Raw genomic sequence first — 20,802 nt, 5'->3', positions numbered from 1 at the left:
TTCGTACGTGGCAGGTGTCCTGTATGTTTTCTGCTGCGTGTGCGTTATTTGATAAGCACGTTCACCAGTGTGGAAAACAGAACATGTGACATCATTAATAGCCTACATATTTTTAAATGCATATTTCGAAAGTTCAAACATATCTATTAATTACAGCTCGTTATGTAACATTGGCTCGAGAATCGTTCTTACAACTATGTCGAACGGTTTATAGGATTCTTAATTTATGTATAAGCGAGAATTTTTGAGAAAAATTAATAAAATTTATAGTATATCGCGATGTACAACGCGTTCTCAAATCATCGGCATGCTGTTTGTTGAGAATGATTATAAGAATCGTAAAAATGTTACTACATAAAGTCACAATATAATAGAAATAATAAATCTCATTATTTTCTTTCTCACTTATTTTTATTATTTATTTAAATATTTAAAATTACTCGATTTGTAATGACTTTTTTATATACCTTCTTTTCTATGAAAAAAAATTTTTATCTTAATTTTTATATCTGAAGGGTAGGGCTCAATTCTTCTAATTTTATATTATCTAATTAATAGTATATTACTGTGTCAAAATTTTCACCATTACGTATCACTCCTGTCAAGGAGACAGCCGGCGCTGCAGACAAGTCCGTCACTGGTATGTTGATACGTCGAGAAAAGAACAGCTGTTATAACCTGTTATAATTTCAATCGATGAAAGACTTACGATTTCTGAAAGAAAGAAGTTCATTAGATTTAGCAATATGCAGGTAAGCAGTGTTAAATTATTCGAAAATAATTATTTCATCGTAAAAACAATATAAATCTTAAATAAAAGAGATATTCAATCATATATATGTATATATACACGTGATACATTTTAGAGTAAACATGCGATACTGTTCTCAAGTAAACGTCTCATTGGATTAACGATTTATAGCTGTTTCAATACTTTTGTTGTATTATCTGCTAATTAATCTTCTAAATAATTCTTACTGCAAATAATCATCTAGGAACAAGATATTCCAATCGACATTAATACTGGAAAGTTATTGGACTGGTTAATTAATCGGAGGCATTGCAAAAAAGATTGGCATACGTACGTCTTGACGATCAGAGAAAAAATCAACAATGCAATACAGAATATGCCTGCCCATGATGACATTGCGTCATTGTTATCCGGCGCTTGTAATTTTTGTCAATTTAGCATCATCTTCTAATCCTCTACAAGCATACGGTTGTAGACAGTTTAATCTTTTTGTGCCCCTTTTACAGATATAAATTATTTTTACTGTGTCAAAATTGTGGAAATTTTGAAGGAGACAGAAGCAGACACGAAAAATTTATTTGGTCGTTATGGCTCGCAAAGAATGAAAGATTGGCAAGAGATTTTACGATTGTACGAAAGAGATAATGTATATCTTGCGGAAGCTGCACAAATGCTCATGAGAAATGTTAATTATGAGGTCCCCAGTATTAAGAAACAGATACAAAAGTTGGAGCAATCTCTGATTGTAAATATATTTATATATGTAATGTGTAATATTAGTATTTATTTATAATCATTGTATAAATGTTGTGGATAAAAATTGTATTTGCAGGATTTGGAAAAAAAGGAAGCAGAATATAAAAAATCAGAAAATTTTGCTCATACAGAATATAATACATTGTGCAAACAATTAGGTATAACTGGCTACAGCACAGTTAGACATGAGTTAATGGAAAAAGTCAAGGAATTGCCAGAAATTTACCAAAGAGTAGCAGAGAAGACAAAGAATTTAAACAAGATTGTCGAGTTTTATAGTGCATTTGTAGAGTTTACTTTTGGCCAGCAGTATGACAGTAATTGTGTGTCTGTAATTAAATATCTAATCGGTATGTTACAAAATTATTCAATTTCAAGAATATATTAATGTTATTCAAATAAAAAGAAAAAATGTAGATACGATAGATTGTTAAACATGTTTTTTTACAGAGAAAGGAAACACAACAACGTTTGAATATACTTACGGAGAAGCACCATCATCGATAGTTGAGCCACCATTAGATATTAAAGCTGATGAAGATGAAAGTAATGAAAAAACTAGTGTAAATGTTGACAGCAATGTATGAATATTTTTGTGTTCTTCAATTCTTATGAGGAGTAAATTCCAATCGCGTTATTTAAAACAACATTTTTAACAGACTATTGACTTTGGCAACTTGGATCAAGAAATTGATTTTGGTGAAGAACTTAATTTGGATGCAGGAGACGATATTGATTGGGGAGACGAAGATGCAGAACAACCTGTGGCAGAAATAGATCACAATGTCTTTTTGGAGGAATCGGGTATAGTTGTGGAAGCGGCAGGTCACGAAGGTGGTATAGCTATGGGATCTGAAGCATACACGCTACTGGATAATCCAATAACAAGATCGGAATTTATCAATCAGCTGTTTGAGGTGTAGTATATAGATATGTTGTACATGTAAGATTAATCATTACATTTTATCTAAATAAAATGAATATTGTTGTAGCTGGAGGCGTTTTTGAAGTTACGTTTATACGAGTTTAGAAGCGATGACAGGAACAACCTCCTGAGTTTCAGTCAGATGCAGGATGCTTCATCTATCCTGCAACTTTCCACCACAGAGACCACTCAGAATATGCTGGACAACGTCCAAGTTGTCCTTTCTGAGATATTACATAACAATGTACAGCATTTGCATAACATCAAACATTATACGAGGTATGTTTAACTGAATATAAATTCGTTTTATAGATATATAATATTCATATTTTCATCGCAGATATGTGGATGTAGTGACTGCTGCTTTAAAGCAGAAATTAAATCTGATTGATAGAATGATAACTCAACAAGAATCTATGCGACAGAAGCAAGAAGACGCGCAGAATCAAATTGATAAATTGCGTTCGTTATTAAAACTCGTCATACAAAGAACTAAGGAGCTGCAAACAGAGGTATGTTATCTTTGCTCACTCGCAGTGCTACTATACCTTTTAGATGAAGTCTTATTTTTATATTATATCTAATTACAGATAGAGCAAGATATTTCCAAGAGATACAAAAATAGAATGGTACATTTGTCCGGAGGTGTAAATATATTGTAGACAATATGTCAGACAATACAATTGTTAAATTAAATGTTCAATGTAAATAATTTTTAAAACAACACACGCGAGAGCAAATCGATTTTGTTATTATAAAACATATGCTGTAGTTTTTTATACTGTTATAAAATGCTTATTTCCTTAATAAGTATGATGGAAATAAATACTGCATTAATTTGATAACTATTATTGATTGTATATAATCTTTTTATCTTTAAGCATTAAAAAAACGTGTAATTTTCAGAGATGATCAATATTTTCTTTGGCAATTGGAGTTATTTGCATTTGATTTGATTAATTGGTTTTCGATATGATACGTATATTATATAAATAATAAAAGTTATATTAAAATCAAAGTATAAAGTGAATTTATCGCATTTTTCAAATCGCATTCGCCTTTTGACCGATGTGATTTATTTATAATTTATATAATCATGAAGAGATTCTGCACGAGTCTCCAGGGTGACGAGGTACATACTGCTTTGGTGGTAGGGCAAGGATATTTTTTCAGACACTCGGCTAACGAGCGATCGCATTCGCACAAACGTTGAGCGCAAGATCCAGATCCTCCCCAGCTTCCATGTTCAACCGCTGTAACAAAGGTTTTACGCGCGAACTGTTTTATCTTATCGCGTCACGTTATTACACGCATTGAAAATATAAATGAATCAAGTCGGTTGGAAATATTGTACTGAAATTATTTTAATCTTACGAGAAGAATCGCAGAGAAGGAAAATAATAAGCGAATGATAATCAATAAACGTACCGCAAACCGGTTTGTAACCGTGATAACATCTCCAGTAATACGGTACAAAGTATTCCGAGAACATTGGACACTCCGTAGCGTCGTAGCACCAATCGTGCATCTTGCAGCATCTGAAACATATTTTATTTCTACAGATCTATATATATATATATATAAATTTGGGTTTTCTTCTCGTATATTTTTTTTCTATATATAAATATATAACGTACTGATCGATGCCGTCGATAACATAACCGGAGCCTAAGAATCCGCAGTAGCAACCGTATCCCTTGTAAGCTAAAGGATTACATCCTGTAGCGCATACTACCATGTTATAGAGATGTAACACTCCTCTCTTGAATCTTGTATGGCCTATCGTTGTCGTCGTCTCCTTATCCCTCGTTCTAAAACCGTGCACCGTCTTCAGATCAGTTTGTTATCGGTTTCGTAACAAAATTTTCTATTGTAATTTGATATTTCTATCGCACTTACATGATAGATCGAATCGTGTTATTCAATTGCGACGATACGTAGATATTTTTATTGTAATCATGCGTCGAGGAGGTGCTCCATGGATCACCACTATGACCAATGTAAAGGTCGTCTTCCTCATTTCCTGCATCTTTCATATCATTATTCATATAATCGTAATCTGCTTGGCGCGTTCGCGCATCTCCAAGTATCTTATAAACATCTGGCGTACCGTTACCTGCAATTGCCGTAACCGCCGATAAACCAAATACATAGCGATCGCATACAGTTATAATCGTAATAATAAAATGATAGATATATAGTTCTAGAACGCTCTTGCCATATCTTATATATATATATATATATATTATATTTATTTCATTTATTTATTCAAAATTTTTATTCTCAATAAGATGTTCAACGAATTAATTATGAACTACTAATATTATTATCTATCAATTAGAAACTATTAAGTATCAATTAACTCTTAATTAATTACTACAATAAATACTTCTACATATAGACTGTGTATGATATACAATATAATTTTCTAGAGATAAAAGTATAGAGTGTGTTATCAATGTCAATCTATTTTTAGTAATTGACATAGATTCGAAAGTATATGTATTTTCCGAGCCGTTAAGTATTTAATACGTAAAATGTATTTTGTGCGATGATTTTTCTAAACGTCAGAAATCGTATTTCGCCTTAATCTAGACCCGCTTAGCGTAAAACTACTCTCAATTATCCCACTTCTGGTCTTCTTTTAACGGTTTTCTCGACAATCTTCCATAAACGCCGAGAAAATTGCATCCGACTTTCTGTCGAACGATCGCATAACGAAATGTCGAGCATATATATATATATATTTATATATTTTCCGATTTCACTTTTTAGATTATCCTTTCTACCAATTCGACGAGATATACATAGAATATATCTCCCGCAAATTTCATCGTGTTTTGAGATTATTTTAATGCGTAGTATAAATTCAGGAAAAGAAAAGCAAAAATGTTTTTTATATAATTAACTTGAAACCGATAATCTTGCATTTTTGAATTCTGATAAAAAGAATTATATAAATGCCTTTATCTTTTTACTGCAGAAAAAAAAATGCAAGTTATTTAATAGCTATTTCATCGCGTATTTGGACATACTTATGCAACCATTTTTATAGTTTCTCTTATTCTGGTAATATCGCAAATAATTAAATCTCAGTATTGTATGACATTCTTTACTTTTTAAAAGAGTATCGCTTTCTTCAAATTATATGTATATGTAAAAAAAAAAAAAAAAAAATATTTATATTTATATTAATATTTATTTGTATAATTTTTTTATTCACAGAAAGGTTCTAAACAATTAAATAATTTTTCCACTTTTGTGATATTTATTAGAAAATAAGAATACCGTATACACACACAATACTGAGATTTAATTATCCTCGACATTACCAGAATAGGAGTAACTGTAAACAACGGTTACATATACACAAGTATTTTTGTGTACATAGATATTATCATACACTTGAGAATTAAATTGTATCGAGGACGGAAACAGTCAGCTGACTCTCTTTTGCAAACGCTTCCCGTTCTTTCTTCATCATAATGTAGTCAATATTTCGACCAAATGCTTTATTTTCCACGTGGATTATCTCTCTCTGTGTTTCGTCTAATTCGAAAAAAAAAAAAAAAAAAAAAAATTATCAATATTTAAATTAACAATTCACTACTCTTCTGTGTTATTTTGGAACATATAATCGGAGCGTTTCGGTTCACGATGCATGGATACTTCGGGCATAAGAATAAGATACGCTTTCGCGTATACAGTGCAGAACTGTATACATATATAGTCCCCAATATCGAAGGATTTTTGCTACTTTTAAAGTAACATTTTACTTTCTCAGAATTTGACGAAGAAAATCCATATATTCTAATATGATAAGCGTTTTTTTACACGCAAATTGTGCAATATTTGTGGATATTGTATTTAAATACAATTTTACATACAGATATCGCGCGCAATAAATATAAGTATAAAAATGCGCGGTATGTCTAACTATAAATTATAATATTTAACTTTTAATTTCTTTAATTTCTTTAATTTCTCGTAGTTGCACGAATTACTATTAATACTCGCAATCTCTCGTTGAAATTTGTAGTAGTACTTATTTTAATGAAATATTCTGCTAGTCTTTTCGTCTTTTTACGCAAAAACTTCAACAATTATTAAAGAGAAAAATAATGACCAGGTAGATACAGATTATTTCGGATATATTGCAATAATATTATATAGAATAAGTCCTTAAAAATGAGAAGAAAATAGTGAATTTTGTTAATGTAAATATCACCGAAAAAAAAAAAAAAAAGAAAAAAAAATTGTTTTATCTTTTTTATATAAGATAAAAAATACATATATATATAATTTTAAATTTATTAATAACCAGGATTATTTATTTAAAAATCATAGTGTCGACGCGATCACGGATTTAAAGTTGTTGCAACAATGCAAGGAAATTATAAAAGCAATAGATTGTTAGATAATTAAAGAGTTAATTAGCAGACCACATGCGTAGAGAAACATTGTGGTGATCCAGGTTACTGTAACGAATTAACTGTACACACTTGTTACAGTCGATGTGCCTCGCGGAGGAAAAATCAGAGATTATACACCGTTTTATCGTCATTTCTCTCTTGCGGTTGGAATTACTCAACGAAAAGTAAATTGAGATCGCGAAATTAAACGGCGTCATCGAATCATAGCTTTTTAACGGCTCCATGGTAACAATCAATGACTGGCGTCATAATGCTTCGCAACGTTAATTAGTCTGACGCGGTAGTCTCTATAATCCACGTAATACAATTCCTTTTTGCTCGCGGTTTCCATGGCACAGCCGCGTAAAAATATAATACGTCGATTTCCTCCCTTGAAAGTAACGCGGACGTGGGCGAATGAAGGCAGCGCAAAAGTCGAGCTTCAATTGTCCATCAAACGTGATTCTATCGCAAACACCGGATTTTCGAAAACAGATTCAATTAATGGAAAATATTATTGTCGAAAATATATAAAATATAGATTGTCTAAAAATATATAAAATAAATAAGTAAAATTTATTTCATATGAAATAAGCATTGCTTTACGAAGAGATTTAACTTGCGAGAAACGTGCAAAGCTCGAATTTTCGAACGGTATAAAATAGTGGGAGGAAAATAATTCTACATTTGAAGGAACTAACGCGAAAAGGATCCCGCTCATTATTCAAGCCGGTGTGTGTGGTAATTTTGGAGGTGTCATTAAACAAATTAATTATGTCTGCATTACTTTCCTTCATCGCGGACAAAGTTATCTCGTCAGGTCGCTTGATCCGAACGAGCGTCTCATTGTCGTTGATGCGCATGTGAACCAACTTAATTAGAGAGACGAAGCTCGCTACTTTTTAGATCTGATATTCAATTGCGTATGCATTTTCCTAAGAGATCCGTCTGCGCAATTATTACTGATATTATTATGATAAAACAATTTCACGAGTACACGATTAGAGCAATGGCTAAGTCACTGTTATTAATAAAAAGTAAGATAATGATGTAAAAATTTTCCACACCAGAAGAAGAGACTAATTGTGTACGTTTCTCGTGCATAACGCGCGCTTTACATTGATGATCAAATAGAAATAGCGTAATAGTAAAAGTATCGGAAATTACGGAGAAAAAAAAAAAAAAACCACGAAAGAATAAAATTAATAAAATTAACAGTTACTAATACTACTTTTCACATATACAATTTAATAGAATTTATATCTGCGTGCGTGCAATGTTATTTATATAATTTCCTTTTTATATATTATATAAAAATTTTATTTACGATTTTGATATTTAACGAAAGCGCAATAAGCGTGTTATTAATGAAACGTAGAAAAAAAAAGGCAAACATCGTATGAGAACGAAAAAAATGCTTGATATATGCTTGATAAATTTTGTCTTTTGGACAATATGATACTGTAATAATATTCAATATATATGGTTTTAAATACTTTTGTGTTACACACGATTACATTACGTATTACACAGTTGCGGGAAACGTTGCAGTGTCGATTTAATAAAATAAATTACTGATTCCCCGTAATCCCGGAATTTAATATGTAATGTAATGTGTTATATTTAGTTAATTGTAACGGAAATATAATAATGTAATGCAAACTCGCTAACTCTATTTCTCTCACGCGGTGTCGATTGCGAAATTTCTTTAACGTACTAATTTAAATCCCATTCTATTTTTTCCAGAAAATTCGATTTATAATTTTATGCGTCGTATATTCAAGTATACGCATCTTCTAATACGCGTACATTTTACTTTTTCAAATGTTTTCTCTATTACACGATATATAAATCCATAAATTCTGCCAAATTATAAATCGTTTAACTTAAGATAGTGAAGCAAGAAATAAACTGCTTTTGTGTCATTTCGTTTCCTGCTCATGTTATTTTTCATTTGTCAATCAACGTAGCTTTGAAGTTATAATAATAAAAATATAATATAATATAAAAATTCTCTTCTAAGCTTTGTGTGAAGCTCAAACGGTTCTTGTCTATCTCGTTCAAAAAATAATTCGAGCAAACAGGTAGTTGTATCATATTGAGAGTAGTGCTTCCAAACTCTCTGTCTCACATTAGACGATTCTTGTAGCATCCAAAAAATAACATGCGAAAATTGAGAATCGAATCTCCCGTGGAGAGCAGTAGTATTCACCTTTGGCATCCCGGCCGAGTAACATTCCGGATAGAAGGAGGACGGATAAAATTCTTTCGCACCGACGAGACGATCGATCCAGCCGCGGCGGATCGCGGCCACGTGCGACATGGAACCTTTCGTGGCACATCGGGCACGCGTTTCCTCCGCCAGAGAGGCGAGAGCGAATCGGGGGTTTGATTCGGGCGCCCTTCGTGTCACCTGCGTATCGTCCTCGGCTCATCCGGCGTGGAAGCGCTGCTTCTCACGTGTCGCCGCATCGGAAAACTGCAGCGGGTATCACAGGGCGTCCTGTTACACCTGGGCTTCCGCGACACCGCCGCGTCCGTTGATTAACACTAATTTGCTCTTCGCAACGATGTAATCGTTGGCAATTCGAGAAACCGCGAATTCAGATAGATCAATTAACACATCCGCGATGTTATCCTTTCATCAATGATGTCTTCTCTCAAATGTCCACGTAGAGCGAAAACTAGACTGAAAAAGGCGACGTAGACGATCATTATCATCCGAACAAAGTCTTTCGACGAACACTCCCGCACGATACAAGGATGTTCTTTTTTCCGCGTGTCGGGTAACACGGATGTTGCATTCAACTCGCTGGAATTTAATAACGCTGATCGTGGCTTTTGCGGCTCACACATCTGCGTCCTGGCTTAGAACATAAATCAACGTAGCGCCTCGAAAGAAAGCTTCCATGGAAGTTCACGGGATTTACGCGGTCCGCGTTATTACGTTGCGGTGCCTGCTTTTACGAACAAATCGCGCTTGATAATCTCGAGCTTCCGTCCGAGTACGTTTATTATCGCGCCGGTTCAATCATTTTTTCTCTCTTTCGATCGCGAACAATTCCTCTCGATTCGAAAGTGTTCTTCTTCGTAGATACGAAAAATTTGATTTAAAGGCTACGATAACACGGTTTACTTTAAAGTTTTCTATAAAACAAAGATCTACTTTGGTGACGAGAGACCGACAAAGTACTAACTATTTCTTATCAGACACGGCACCGTCGTTTCCCTCCGCGCCAACTTTCCCTTCCACCTTTCGCCGACGTTCTTAGATACACACCGCGATCTTAGGTACGTCACTTGGTTCAACTTGGTGACCTCGAGAACGTCCATTGAGAGCGTGGCTGACAATGGGTGTTCGCCTCGAGGAGCGTCTCCGCCGATTCCTATAGGCGTACTACCATCTGGTTGCCTTGGTCTAAGAAATCTGTGTTGTTACACTTTCGTCAGTTTCCTTGCAGAAGAAGGAGAAGTGAGAGAGATCGCTAGAGTCTTTCCGTTGATCTTTAATCCCCGTCTTCTACCGTGTTCTAAATTCGTTAGCCGTGACTTTTTTCAACAACTCGAAGCTCCGAAGGGCGAGAAACGAGATACATTTCGCATCTTGTTTCGGGTTAGATGCGTGAATATTTACATATCACGCTGGAGTCACGAGGCCGCCCAATATGCCATGACACGACTCGTGTTCTTATGGCATGCCTTAACGATATTAAAATACGATTTACGGGTCTAGTGTCAAGATCAATCATACGTTTCGTAAATATAATACTATATGATGCCTATATAGTATCTATGTGAATCTGATTATCCAAACAAGTATTTAAAAAAATATTAAATTGATTCTAAATATATATTTTTGTTATACACACATTGTACAATATAAAGATTTGTTCTTAATTTTTGAAATTATTAAGACGAAAAAAATTTCTGCGAGAAAAACTTGTAAATACCTTTAGCGAGTAAAAAAAATTTCTAAAGTACAATTCGTGAAGTAAAATTCGTAATAAGATCTTTATCTGCGATACGTTAATTTATAACGGAATCTGGAAGTAGGTAAATCTAAGTAAACTCAAGATGAGGAGGTTGAGGTGCAACAGGTTACGCGACTTGTTCATGCATTTACGTCACAAATACGTAAACAGACGAGTATAATATATACAATAAAATTAGAACTCACGGACATTTTTTTTATCTATTAGCAAAATGCGCACGTTACAATTATGTACAAAACAATGCTGTTATCTATCGATCGTCGCGTAATATTAATGCAATCACGAATGACGTGAAGAATAAATTTGCGATGAATAACATGAAAAAATGACGCGGACAATTATATATGTATATATATAATTTAAATTTCAGATTGCGCGAAATAAAATATTTGAGCTTAAAAAGACACGTCTCTTTACATATTAATTCTTATATATGTATAACGCGAACAGGCTTTCTTCTAATTGAATGTGGAATATGAAGATTGATACGGTGAGAAAAAATATTTGCAGTCTCATCGCATAAAATAATTTAAAAAAAGAGATCCTTTCCCTATCACTTATCATATATATTTTTATCATTTTAACATTTCTGTCAACGCGAGCGTTAAGATTCGAAGAACGCACCGAGAACTTGGTCGTTATATCTTAATGTTCCTCTCTTCGGAAACAAATTTTTTTTTTATCGCGACACGCGCATCTGACCGATTTATAAACCGATTTAGGATCGAAAAAAAATCGCGCGGATATAATCGACGATTTCCATAAACAATTTTCTCCCTCGCGTGTTTGCGAATTTATTATTTATATTTCGAATTATTTCGGCTGTCGCGTCGCGACGCGAGAATCCACGAGATGGTAAAGCGGAATGCTCTCTATCACACTCTATCAAATAAGAAATTTTTCAGAAATATTGTGGGTATAAATCCGATCCATCAAAAGCAACATCCTCGTCATATTGCGATACGAGTCGCGACTTTAGCCGTTCCGTTCGCGGTCGTTCGTATGTATGGTATCGAGGAATCTGCCGTCGGCGGTTTGAAATTACGCGAACAGTATATTCACCGACTGACCGACTGACTCATCTAACCGCGAGGAACACAGGAGAAGGGTCCTTGTATACATCGTGTTGAGAATAGCGGTACTCGCCGATGCACACGCGATCGTGCACGGCGATCAGTTACGGAACGATGAGCAGTGGAGTTCCGATCAGCGTGATAATCGAATGGAGTATAAAAAAAAAAGAGGAAACGAAAGAGAGGAAGGGGAGAGGGAAGAGAAAGAGACAAAACGTGTCGCGCGTGGAATGTTAATTGTTATAGCGTTAATTGTTGCTCGCGATTTAATTGGCGCGGGATAAAAGCATCGTATGGGAACCGATCGCATACGCGTCTCCCTGCAACGAGATTACTTGATTGTATTATCGTCGATCAAAGGACAATAACGATCGCTGTTATCCAAACAGCTGATTTAACGAGAGTTATTTACATAATGCGCGAGTTAATATATTCATTGTAAAACGAATTGAGAATTTAGATCTTTGCTTGACCTAACGCTTTACTTATTCCACTTCGTGAAAATATATATGTTGTTTTTCTTTTGACAAAATAGATGACGTATAATTAAATATATATTTTTTATCTCGATACGTATAGTATGCCATTTGTTTGCATGTGAGATTTTTGACATGCATTCTGCGGCGAAATAAAAGAAAGATAAGTGCTACGGAGGAAGAGAGCGACGCAGACGACAGAGATTAAATGACATGTTTTTGTACTTAAAAGTACACAACTTGAGGAAAGAAACATTTCGCGCAATGGGTGCAATTGTGCGACCGAGAAACGAATCGTTGTTTCTGTCAAGATAAGAGATTGGAGATCGATGGGAAAACGGCGTTGAATCGTGCTGTGTTTCCTGAGCGTATCACTTTCGCGAACAGCGCGATGTTAATTATAGCTCTGTGTAAAAGAAATAATAGTAAAAAAAAAAAAAAAGAAAAGAAATTATATTGTGCGTAAAAGAATTACAAAATATTACTTGATTCCCAATTATGAATATGCAAGAAAGTGTGTCAAATCACAGAAGATATTGAAATCGTTCTTCTAATGCGTCCTACAGTGTCACGGCAATGTGACAAGTAAAATGTATTCCATAATGCATTGCAAAACTACATGTAAATTAGGCTATTTTTTTTTTTTTTTTTTTTTTTTTTTTTTTTTTTTAATAAAAGCAAAAGAACAAGCTTTTAGCTTGTATTTATTTGTCCCTAATTTGTAACGAATTAATACATTTGAATAACCGCATTAATTTTTTTTCTTAATATTCATGTGTGATCTTTCCTGTTAGGAAAATATAAATGATGTACAAGCATTTATGTGTACATTAAAAGTTATAATTGAAAGAAACTACATTTTTGACAAAGACAGAAAAAGTGACAGCTATAGAAAAAAAGGATTATATTTATGTTAAATTAACGAAGACGTTTTAATTCCCGCGCAACTATCTAACCGTTAATAAACAGCATTACGACAAGCAACAATTATTCGTATCGTGTTCTCTCACGATCATCGAATAAAACTCGCTCTTTTCGTTATCTTTCGCATTTAACGTAGGCGTTATTACCTGGAAATTCCTTATTACATTGTTAATTTTTCGTTATCTTCTGCAAGTCATTTTCCATAATATGAGAGGATATAAATTTTCAGACGATAAGTTCTCAGATAAGATTTTATTAAAAGTAGAATCTCTTGTACTGACCACCATGGTATTAGGATGTAGTCGATATTTATATCATAAAGTATATTATAAAAAATTTAATTAAAAAGTTAACAATATAAGTTTCATTTTTAGACTTAATGCAAAAAAAAAAAAAAAAAAAAAAAAATAAATATTAAAATTTAAAACACAAAAAAAATTTTTGTTGAAACAAAAAGATCGACTTCCAATTTTCCTCTCTCGTAGGTTTCATAAATTATTCCACACACAATGATCGCATTAATTTCGTCGACGGAATCGTTCGATCGTTTCACTTGCGTTTTCTTTTCACGGATTTCAACGAAATTTTACATCGTCCATTTCGGTATGTAAATAAGAAGGTAAATGCAAAGGTAACCCATCTGCACAACCGGATGTATTCTACCGTGATCGCGTACAGTATGTCAGAATTGCGGGAAAATTTCGAAGAGGAAACGGAAGAATAGCAATGTCATGCTAAAATGGAGACTCGATCTCCATGATGACGATGCATTCGCTTGTAAGATTCGTTGAGTAAGATTCGCAGCTTGATCATGAGCTCGACACGGCGTGAAAAATTAATGTTACCGATCGGTAATCTTATTATCATCTCAACGAGATTTCATCGAGGAGACGTGCTCAAAAAAAGATGCGCAAAACGGCGCCGTCATTGTTGGCCAGGAAAAAATTTTCCGTAGCGAGATCTGATAATGGCTCATTTGTAATTAGCTGAGAGCTAAACAGAATTGATTGGCATTACGCGTAACTGATTGTATCAGTTCTTAATACTATAGAGAGAAGATCGGTATCCATTCAACCTATTAAAGGATGCTATCAGCCAATTTTTAATCGCATGTATGCAAAATATGCTAATTAAAAAGGCGACGATGGCCGCGGCGTTACGCTAATAAACAAATATTCGGCAATATTTTCATTAAATTAAAAGCTATGTATCGGTTGACGTTATTTAAACGTTTCCACGGATTTGCGTGTTTGTTAGTAGGCGATTAAAGGGAAAAGAAAGTAAAACTAGATTGATGCCGCTTCTCTCGCGCTTTAATTAAGCGATCGGATAGCATCTCTTTTTTCTTTTCTTTTCCGGCTGCAACTGATATCCGACCAATGCAGGTAACGTCCAATACGACTGTGGGAGAATGATGCGTGTTAAAAAAATCGGCCGCGAATGCACCCTCCCCCCCCCCCCCCCCATATTCACATGTATGTGTTTCGTATGCGTTATCGTATCAAGTGAAAATATTAAACTCTCGAAACATCAATCTCGGATATTTCCAAATCTCATTTGTTTACACAATGCAAATACGATTTAAATTCCTAATCGTGCGTTATCCGTAAGGCAATGTTTTTTAAAATAATTTGATAAAATTATTTATATATTTTTTTATTTATTGAATGAGATTAAAAAAAAAAGGAAAGAGAATGTCCAATGCTGACGTCAAAAACAATATTAGAATAATTTCTAAAAATATTGTCCCGTATTTATATATTTTGTTTGCGTTTCCTTCGAGAAAAGTTTGTCGTAAAGAAACATCGTAGCGTTTGTAGAATGGTAGACCAACCAAAAAACACATAATTAATTTCATATCTTACGCAATTAGAAATATATAAACAAGAATATGGTAGTATAGCACTCGTATAATATAGTATAGTATTCTCTTGCAATTAATTTTATCTAGATCCATGGTATAATCGCAAACATGAAGCGATGCAATTGCACATCTTCAACAACTGTCATACGCTATTTCTTAATTATTTATTAATCATTATCCGTTATTCGTCTATTAATCGCTATCTCTTATATTTATCTATTAATCATATTAATTATATCAAGAAACCTATTGAAAAATGTGAATTTTTCCTAGAATACTCTGACCTGTTCTTCTTTTCGATTTTACGTGTCATGGCATACTGTAATTTTATTATTAAGACTAGGAGTATTTCGTTTTAATTTTACAAGTAAGTGTAGCTACTATCAAGCACGACAAAACTTTTACGTTCCCGCGGAAATGTTTAGATTTTTTTTAGATAAATGAAAACTAATAAGAAGGAAAAAGAGAAAAATATGTTACAAATGTATAAAATTGTTATAAGATTTATATAAAATATTAATGTATATATGTATGAGATTATTATAGATATTTTATGTGTGTGTACAAAGAAAATTTTACAATACAAATTACACGAAAAATTTAGATAAAATTTAACTATAAATAATATTACGTTGAAAATCTCTTAAATTCAATCATATGTTCATTAAATGGTTACTTGATGTATTGACTGTATAATTAGTATCGTAATTATCACGTTCGAGTATTGTGAATGACGTTTCGTTAATGAGATTCGTTACGTTAGACTTTATATATCGACAGCAATCAACAAAAACATTAAAAATATCATTTTTACGCAAAACGCGTGTAATCTATGTATTGTAATTTAATTCAATTGCTAACTTCAATCAAGATTTTTCAATAAATTATGTTAATTACTGACAAACAAAATCGAATACGTTACTAGACATTTATATCTGATAATAAAACGTATATTAAATTGTGCTTGGAAAAAAGAATATTTAATGTCGATGTCATGCATTTTATACATAATTGTATAACTGAAAGAAAATATAAAAACTGGAAATGAAAAATAATTAATTTAAAAGGAAACAACTTACGCAGAAACTGATGTGTGTGTTATGTCAGAATGATCGTCGCAATGACATTACATCTTAAAACCGATGATCATTGATGTAATGACAGAAAATCGAGTTTCTCAATATGATCAACGCTTTATCGTCCCTGTCCTTTCGTCCCATTGGTGCGGTTTTTATTTCGTAACCGCACGTTCATTTATAACACATAAATATTATTATCATTGTTATAATTATCATAATTATTATTTTCATGCACCTCTTGCTCGCGCAACTTGTGTTGCGGAATTTTCCTCTACTACGTTGTATTAAAATTATATGTACGTATCTCATTTTGAATACTTAGGACAAAACCGATTTGGGAAAGATAGACGGATTTACAGAGAAAGTATGCGCGGCGAAAATAAATCTGCGTTAATTAAGCGTGTGTCAGGTGTGCGGACGTAACAGATTCATCTTTCAATTTTTCGCGATAACAAAAGTAGGTTTCCTCCAAAATCGCACTGCCGGATATTCATTTCTTATCTATCTATTCTACTGCTTCTTCTTAAAACGAAGTTTATTTATTGTTATTTCATATAATAATTGGAAACGTAAATCAAAAGAGGAGATAAGATTTTATGATAAAATTTGTTACGAAGAGGTAACGAATAATTAATACATAAAATGAGAGTTTAAGAGTGCGGGTAAGCGCTTGTTCGTGATGATAAAATTTAAAATGACACAAGATAAATCTTAGAAATGAGATGGATTTTGGGATTGTGCTCAACGAACTCGTCTGATTATATAATATTAAAATGGGATAATAAAATGTGCGATCATAAATAATAGATATAAAAATATATAAGCGAAAATTTTAATTGTATAAATACACTTTTCGAAGAAACTACTATATAATATATCAATAATTTTAGTTAATAGAATGACGCGAATGAAATTATACGCGTTAAACTAAATATAAATAAAAAAGAAATAAAACATAAAGATAAAACAAAGGGAAATAAGATTTTTAGTGTGTTTCTTATTTTCGACTTAATATTCGACAAGAAAGATTTATATTTTTCTCATCAATGGTTCGGAAGAAGTAAGTTTCGGAACTTCTGGAACTTGTTAGAAGAAAAGTATGTCCGTAAGTTTGTGATGTTGCTACGATGCCTATAACTATGTACGAACCTTCTTCAATATTATCTTGCTATTGTTTAAGTATTTTTAATTTTCAATCATGAGCTCAATATAAGCTCAATATATCCAATGGATTGTCTATTGAGCTCATCAATCTGGATCGACGAGACTATTCCACGAATGTGACGGTCGTCCTATTTTCTGTTCGTAATAATCGTTTATCTCGTATTGCTTCGTGTTAAAAAAAAAAGGCACATCAATTTCGTTTTCGCGATTTTATTATCGCTTGCCTGTTTTTAGAAACTATCCCCGAAAAAATATTCCATTAACTTGCTTAAAGCAAAATTTACTACAACTATAGCGCGAGCTCGTTTTCACGATTTCGATATTATTGGTATTTTAAGAACTCTGTCGCTGCTAGTTATTTCAATACTGCTAGTATTTTAAATAGCCCAGGTATAGAATATTTTACAAATTGCAATTTAATTTCTGTAATTTGAAATTGATCTCTTTCCTTATATAGTATGCTTTAAAAAAGCTTATACATATATGTATCATCCATTTTTTTTTGTAGATAATTAATATTATATTGCTCTATAAATCTTTCAGTATAATCAGTATAAGTAAATAATAATTAATTTTCTTATCTTGTCGGTAACATCTCCCAGTAGCGTATTAATATTCCATGGAGCAAAGAAATATTTCGATCATAACAAACTGATTATGAGAAATATGATTAGTATCGCAATACGCAACTGGGTTGAGATTCTTACTTTAACAAACCGAAAAAAAAATAGAAAGAAAAACCAATCTCTTTTCCGCTTCCTCAAAGAAATTGCAATTTCATTTAAACACGTCCATGGAACGTAATTTGGTTTAAAACACACTTATAAACCGTTTCCGCTTTTCATTGTAATCACTTTCCTTCGCTTGATAACGAGAAAACGAGGTCGGCGTCGATGAATTTACTCTGTATATACAAAAATTACTTTGTACGAAATATTTTCAAAGGTCATTGCGATTACGAACTCTTTAATTTCTCCGATGCTTAATGCAGAGAGAAAGAAAATTTGCTGTGTTGAAGAATGAAAGCGATCCAGATGGATTCTTTATTTATGAAAATTAAAAGCTGAGCCTCTGGTAAAAAATATTCAATAACAAAAGGAAACGCGAACTAATTAAAAGCCGGACAGTTTCGATACGCCTGCCTCCAATTCTAGCCTCCATAAAGAAAGACTTGTACTTTCATCTTATTAGTTGACAGTATTATAAATATCTAAACTTTGTTCACTGGACAAGGCACTATCCAAGTCAGTTACAAGAAACGGAGAACGCAATTTAAAAAATCTAAATTTCTTCGCTAATAATGATCCGAGACTAGGATCGAAACGTATAAAATAAAATTCTCACATAAAGAAGAAATTGCACACTACTTATAGCGCTCGGTTCTTAATTAGCTCGCTTCCTTTTGTTATTAAATACTTTATTTATGAATTAAACTCCATCGTTGAATAGGCATTAATATATGCCGCGATAATATCGCAAATGTATTTGATTATGCATTAATTATGATTGATGATAATAATTTTCGCGAAACATCAATCTTTGCGTGCATTAAATCAGATATGTTAATGTCGTTGATCATTATTACGGATACTGGATAGATATAACGCAAGACAGTTGATATTTACAACAGTGACGATGCGTCGCACATATAACATTTTTCATTATAAAAACGAGAGAAAAATCTAACTTGAAAACCAGGACATTGTAATTCGAGAAATATTACAGTTATGCATTTTGTAATGTTAAAAAATGCATGTGATAGAGAGAGAGAGAGAGAGAGAGAGAGAGAGAGAGAGAGAGAGAGAGAGAGAGTCCATCAAGTTTCATTATCAGTCTTGATCCGTGATATGTGTGAGAAATATATGAAGAGCGTAAAATATATGTATATTTTTACAATCGTAACGTCACTTTAAATTTGCAACGCGATAATATTCCATAATTATATATAACATACAAAGTTATTAAATATACTATGATACTTACTGTATATATATATATATGAAAGATATATAAAAAGATTTTTAAAAAAATTACAACATATAACAAAAAAAATCATATAAATTTACGTACACGCGCATGCAAAAGAGAATAAATATTATATTACAAATAATATAAAATGTCAGACATAATCATATAAGTTTTTTTTAGTGATTTATTTTTACTATAATTGACATATCTGACATCCTAAAAAAAATTTCCATTGATGGTTATATCGCCAAAATCTTGATTATAATAATTATTTCCTATTAAATCATCATGAAGGTACGTTTCGCGAAATGGAGAGAAAAAGAGAGTGGAGTAAATTACGTTGAAACTTATTATACTTTTTTTGAAGCACTCATCAGCTTCATTTTATTTTGATAAATAAAAGTTTGCAAGTAAAAATAAGTTTGTCATAAACTTTGTAAGACTAACTTTGTAAGTTGCTGCTGGATTATAAATTAGGAATCACGCGAATTATATGCAGAATATATAAATTAATAATAATCGTAATATACGATATCAATAAAATTAACGCAAGTTGATTTTAGTACTGTTACGTATTCACGTGCAAATACCAGTACTTTAATTACATTTGCGTTCGATTGCCAGCACGAGATGACAGGGATGACCACGATTGGCACTATCGGAATTATCGGATATCATTAATTAAGCATTTGTCAAGATCTTTCTCGTTGTACGAATATTGTTGCACGTACGTATCGATTAATTAAATATCAAACAATTAAATTCAGCATGAAAACATTTACAATTTTCCAATGAAATTACCTCGTCAAAATATTCTTCAAGTATAATGAGCATCAATCCACACAAAATGTATAAGATTGGTTTATCGTATTCAGAATGCATTTCTCGTGTGTTTAAACTGTGTAATAACTGTAGTTAATATCGAAACTAATCACGGTTACAATTGATAAAATTGATTAAAATCTTGGGAAAAAAAAAAAAAATTTCAGAGCTTTATCTTATAATAAACGTGTTTATTTCAGATCGGATTGTGTATCTAAAAGAAGTCAAACACTTCCAGGTCATGTTACGTTATAATATCGTAAAAAATGTGCGCGAAAAATAGTGATAAGTAGGTCAATGCCAGAATTAGATATTAAAAATAACATATGTTACAAATATATAGATATGCAACATAAAGTGAATGATAATTCTTGAATAGATAATTAACTGAATAATATTTTAATGTATCGCTCCAGCTAAAATGTATATTTTGATCTTTATATACTGTAAAATACAGAACGATATAAAATATATGGATACTTGCCAAAAAATTCATTAAATATCCATAAAAGCAAACTATCCCCTTTTCGTTGGGTTGAGGAAAATCTATAGAAGAAATATGTAAAAAAAAAAAAAAAAAAAAAAAAAAAAAAAAA

The 20,802-nt window shown here is 32.5% G+C and overlaps 3 protein-coding genes across 3 annotated transcripts in view; 1 reads left to right on the top strand and 2 right to left on the bottom strand.

Annotated features, from left to right (window-relative positions):
- The window catches only part of LOC138938866 (uro-adherence factor A), a 123,957-nt gene that overhangs the window by 39,809 nt on the left and 63,346 nt on the right, over positions 1 to 20,802 (bottom strand). The gene's annotated exons all lie outside the window — the stretch shown is intronic.
- LOC138938868 (CDK5 regulatory subunit-associated protein 3) lies at positions 571 to 3,247 on the top strand. Its single transcript, XM_070306221.1, has 9 exons — positions 571 to 752; positions 996 to 1,170; positions 1,258 to 1,496; positions 1,584 to 1,857; positions 1,958 to 2,088; positions 2,167 to 2,424; positions 2,500 to 2,711; positions 2,773 to 2,944; positions 3,023 to 3,247. The coding sequence occupies exons 1-9, from the start codon at positions 747 to 749 to the stop codon at positions 3,092 to 3,094; spliced, it is 1,539 nt and encodes a 512-aa protein (XP_070162322.1). The 5' UTR covers positions 571 to 746; the 3' UTR covers positions 3,095 to 3,247.
- LOC138938873 (uncharacterized) lies at positions 3,269 to 9,279 on the bottom strand. Its single transcript, XM_070306227.1, has 5 exons — positions 9,057 to 9,279; positions 4,332 to 4,548; positions 4,070 to 4,243; positions 3,861 to 3,970; positions 3,269 to 3,685 (listed from the first exon to the last, which is right to left on the bottom strand). The coding sequence occupies exons 1-5, from the start codon at positions 9,277 to 9,279 to the stop codon at positions 3,519 to 3,521; spliced, it is 891 nt and encodes a 296-aa protein (XP_070162328.1). The 3' UTR covers positions 3,269 to 3,518.

This window comes from Polyergus mexicanus, unplaced genomic scaffold (assembly GCF_030449975.1).
Source record: "Polyergus mexicanus isolate NDT 795.1 unplaced genomic scaffold, iyPolMexi1.0 SCAF_13, whole genome shotgun sequence".
NCBI classification, from domain to species: domain Eukaryota; kingdom Metazoa; phylum Arthropoda; class Insecta; order Hymenoptera; family Formicidae; genus Polyergus; species Polyergus mexicanus.
The sequence above is the reverse complement of the archived record's forward strand: the minus strand, read 5'-3'. Positions and strand labels throughout refer to the sequence as shown.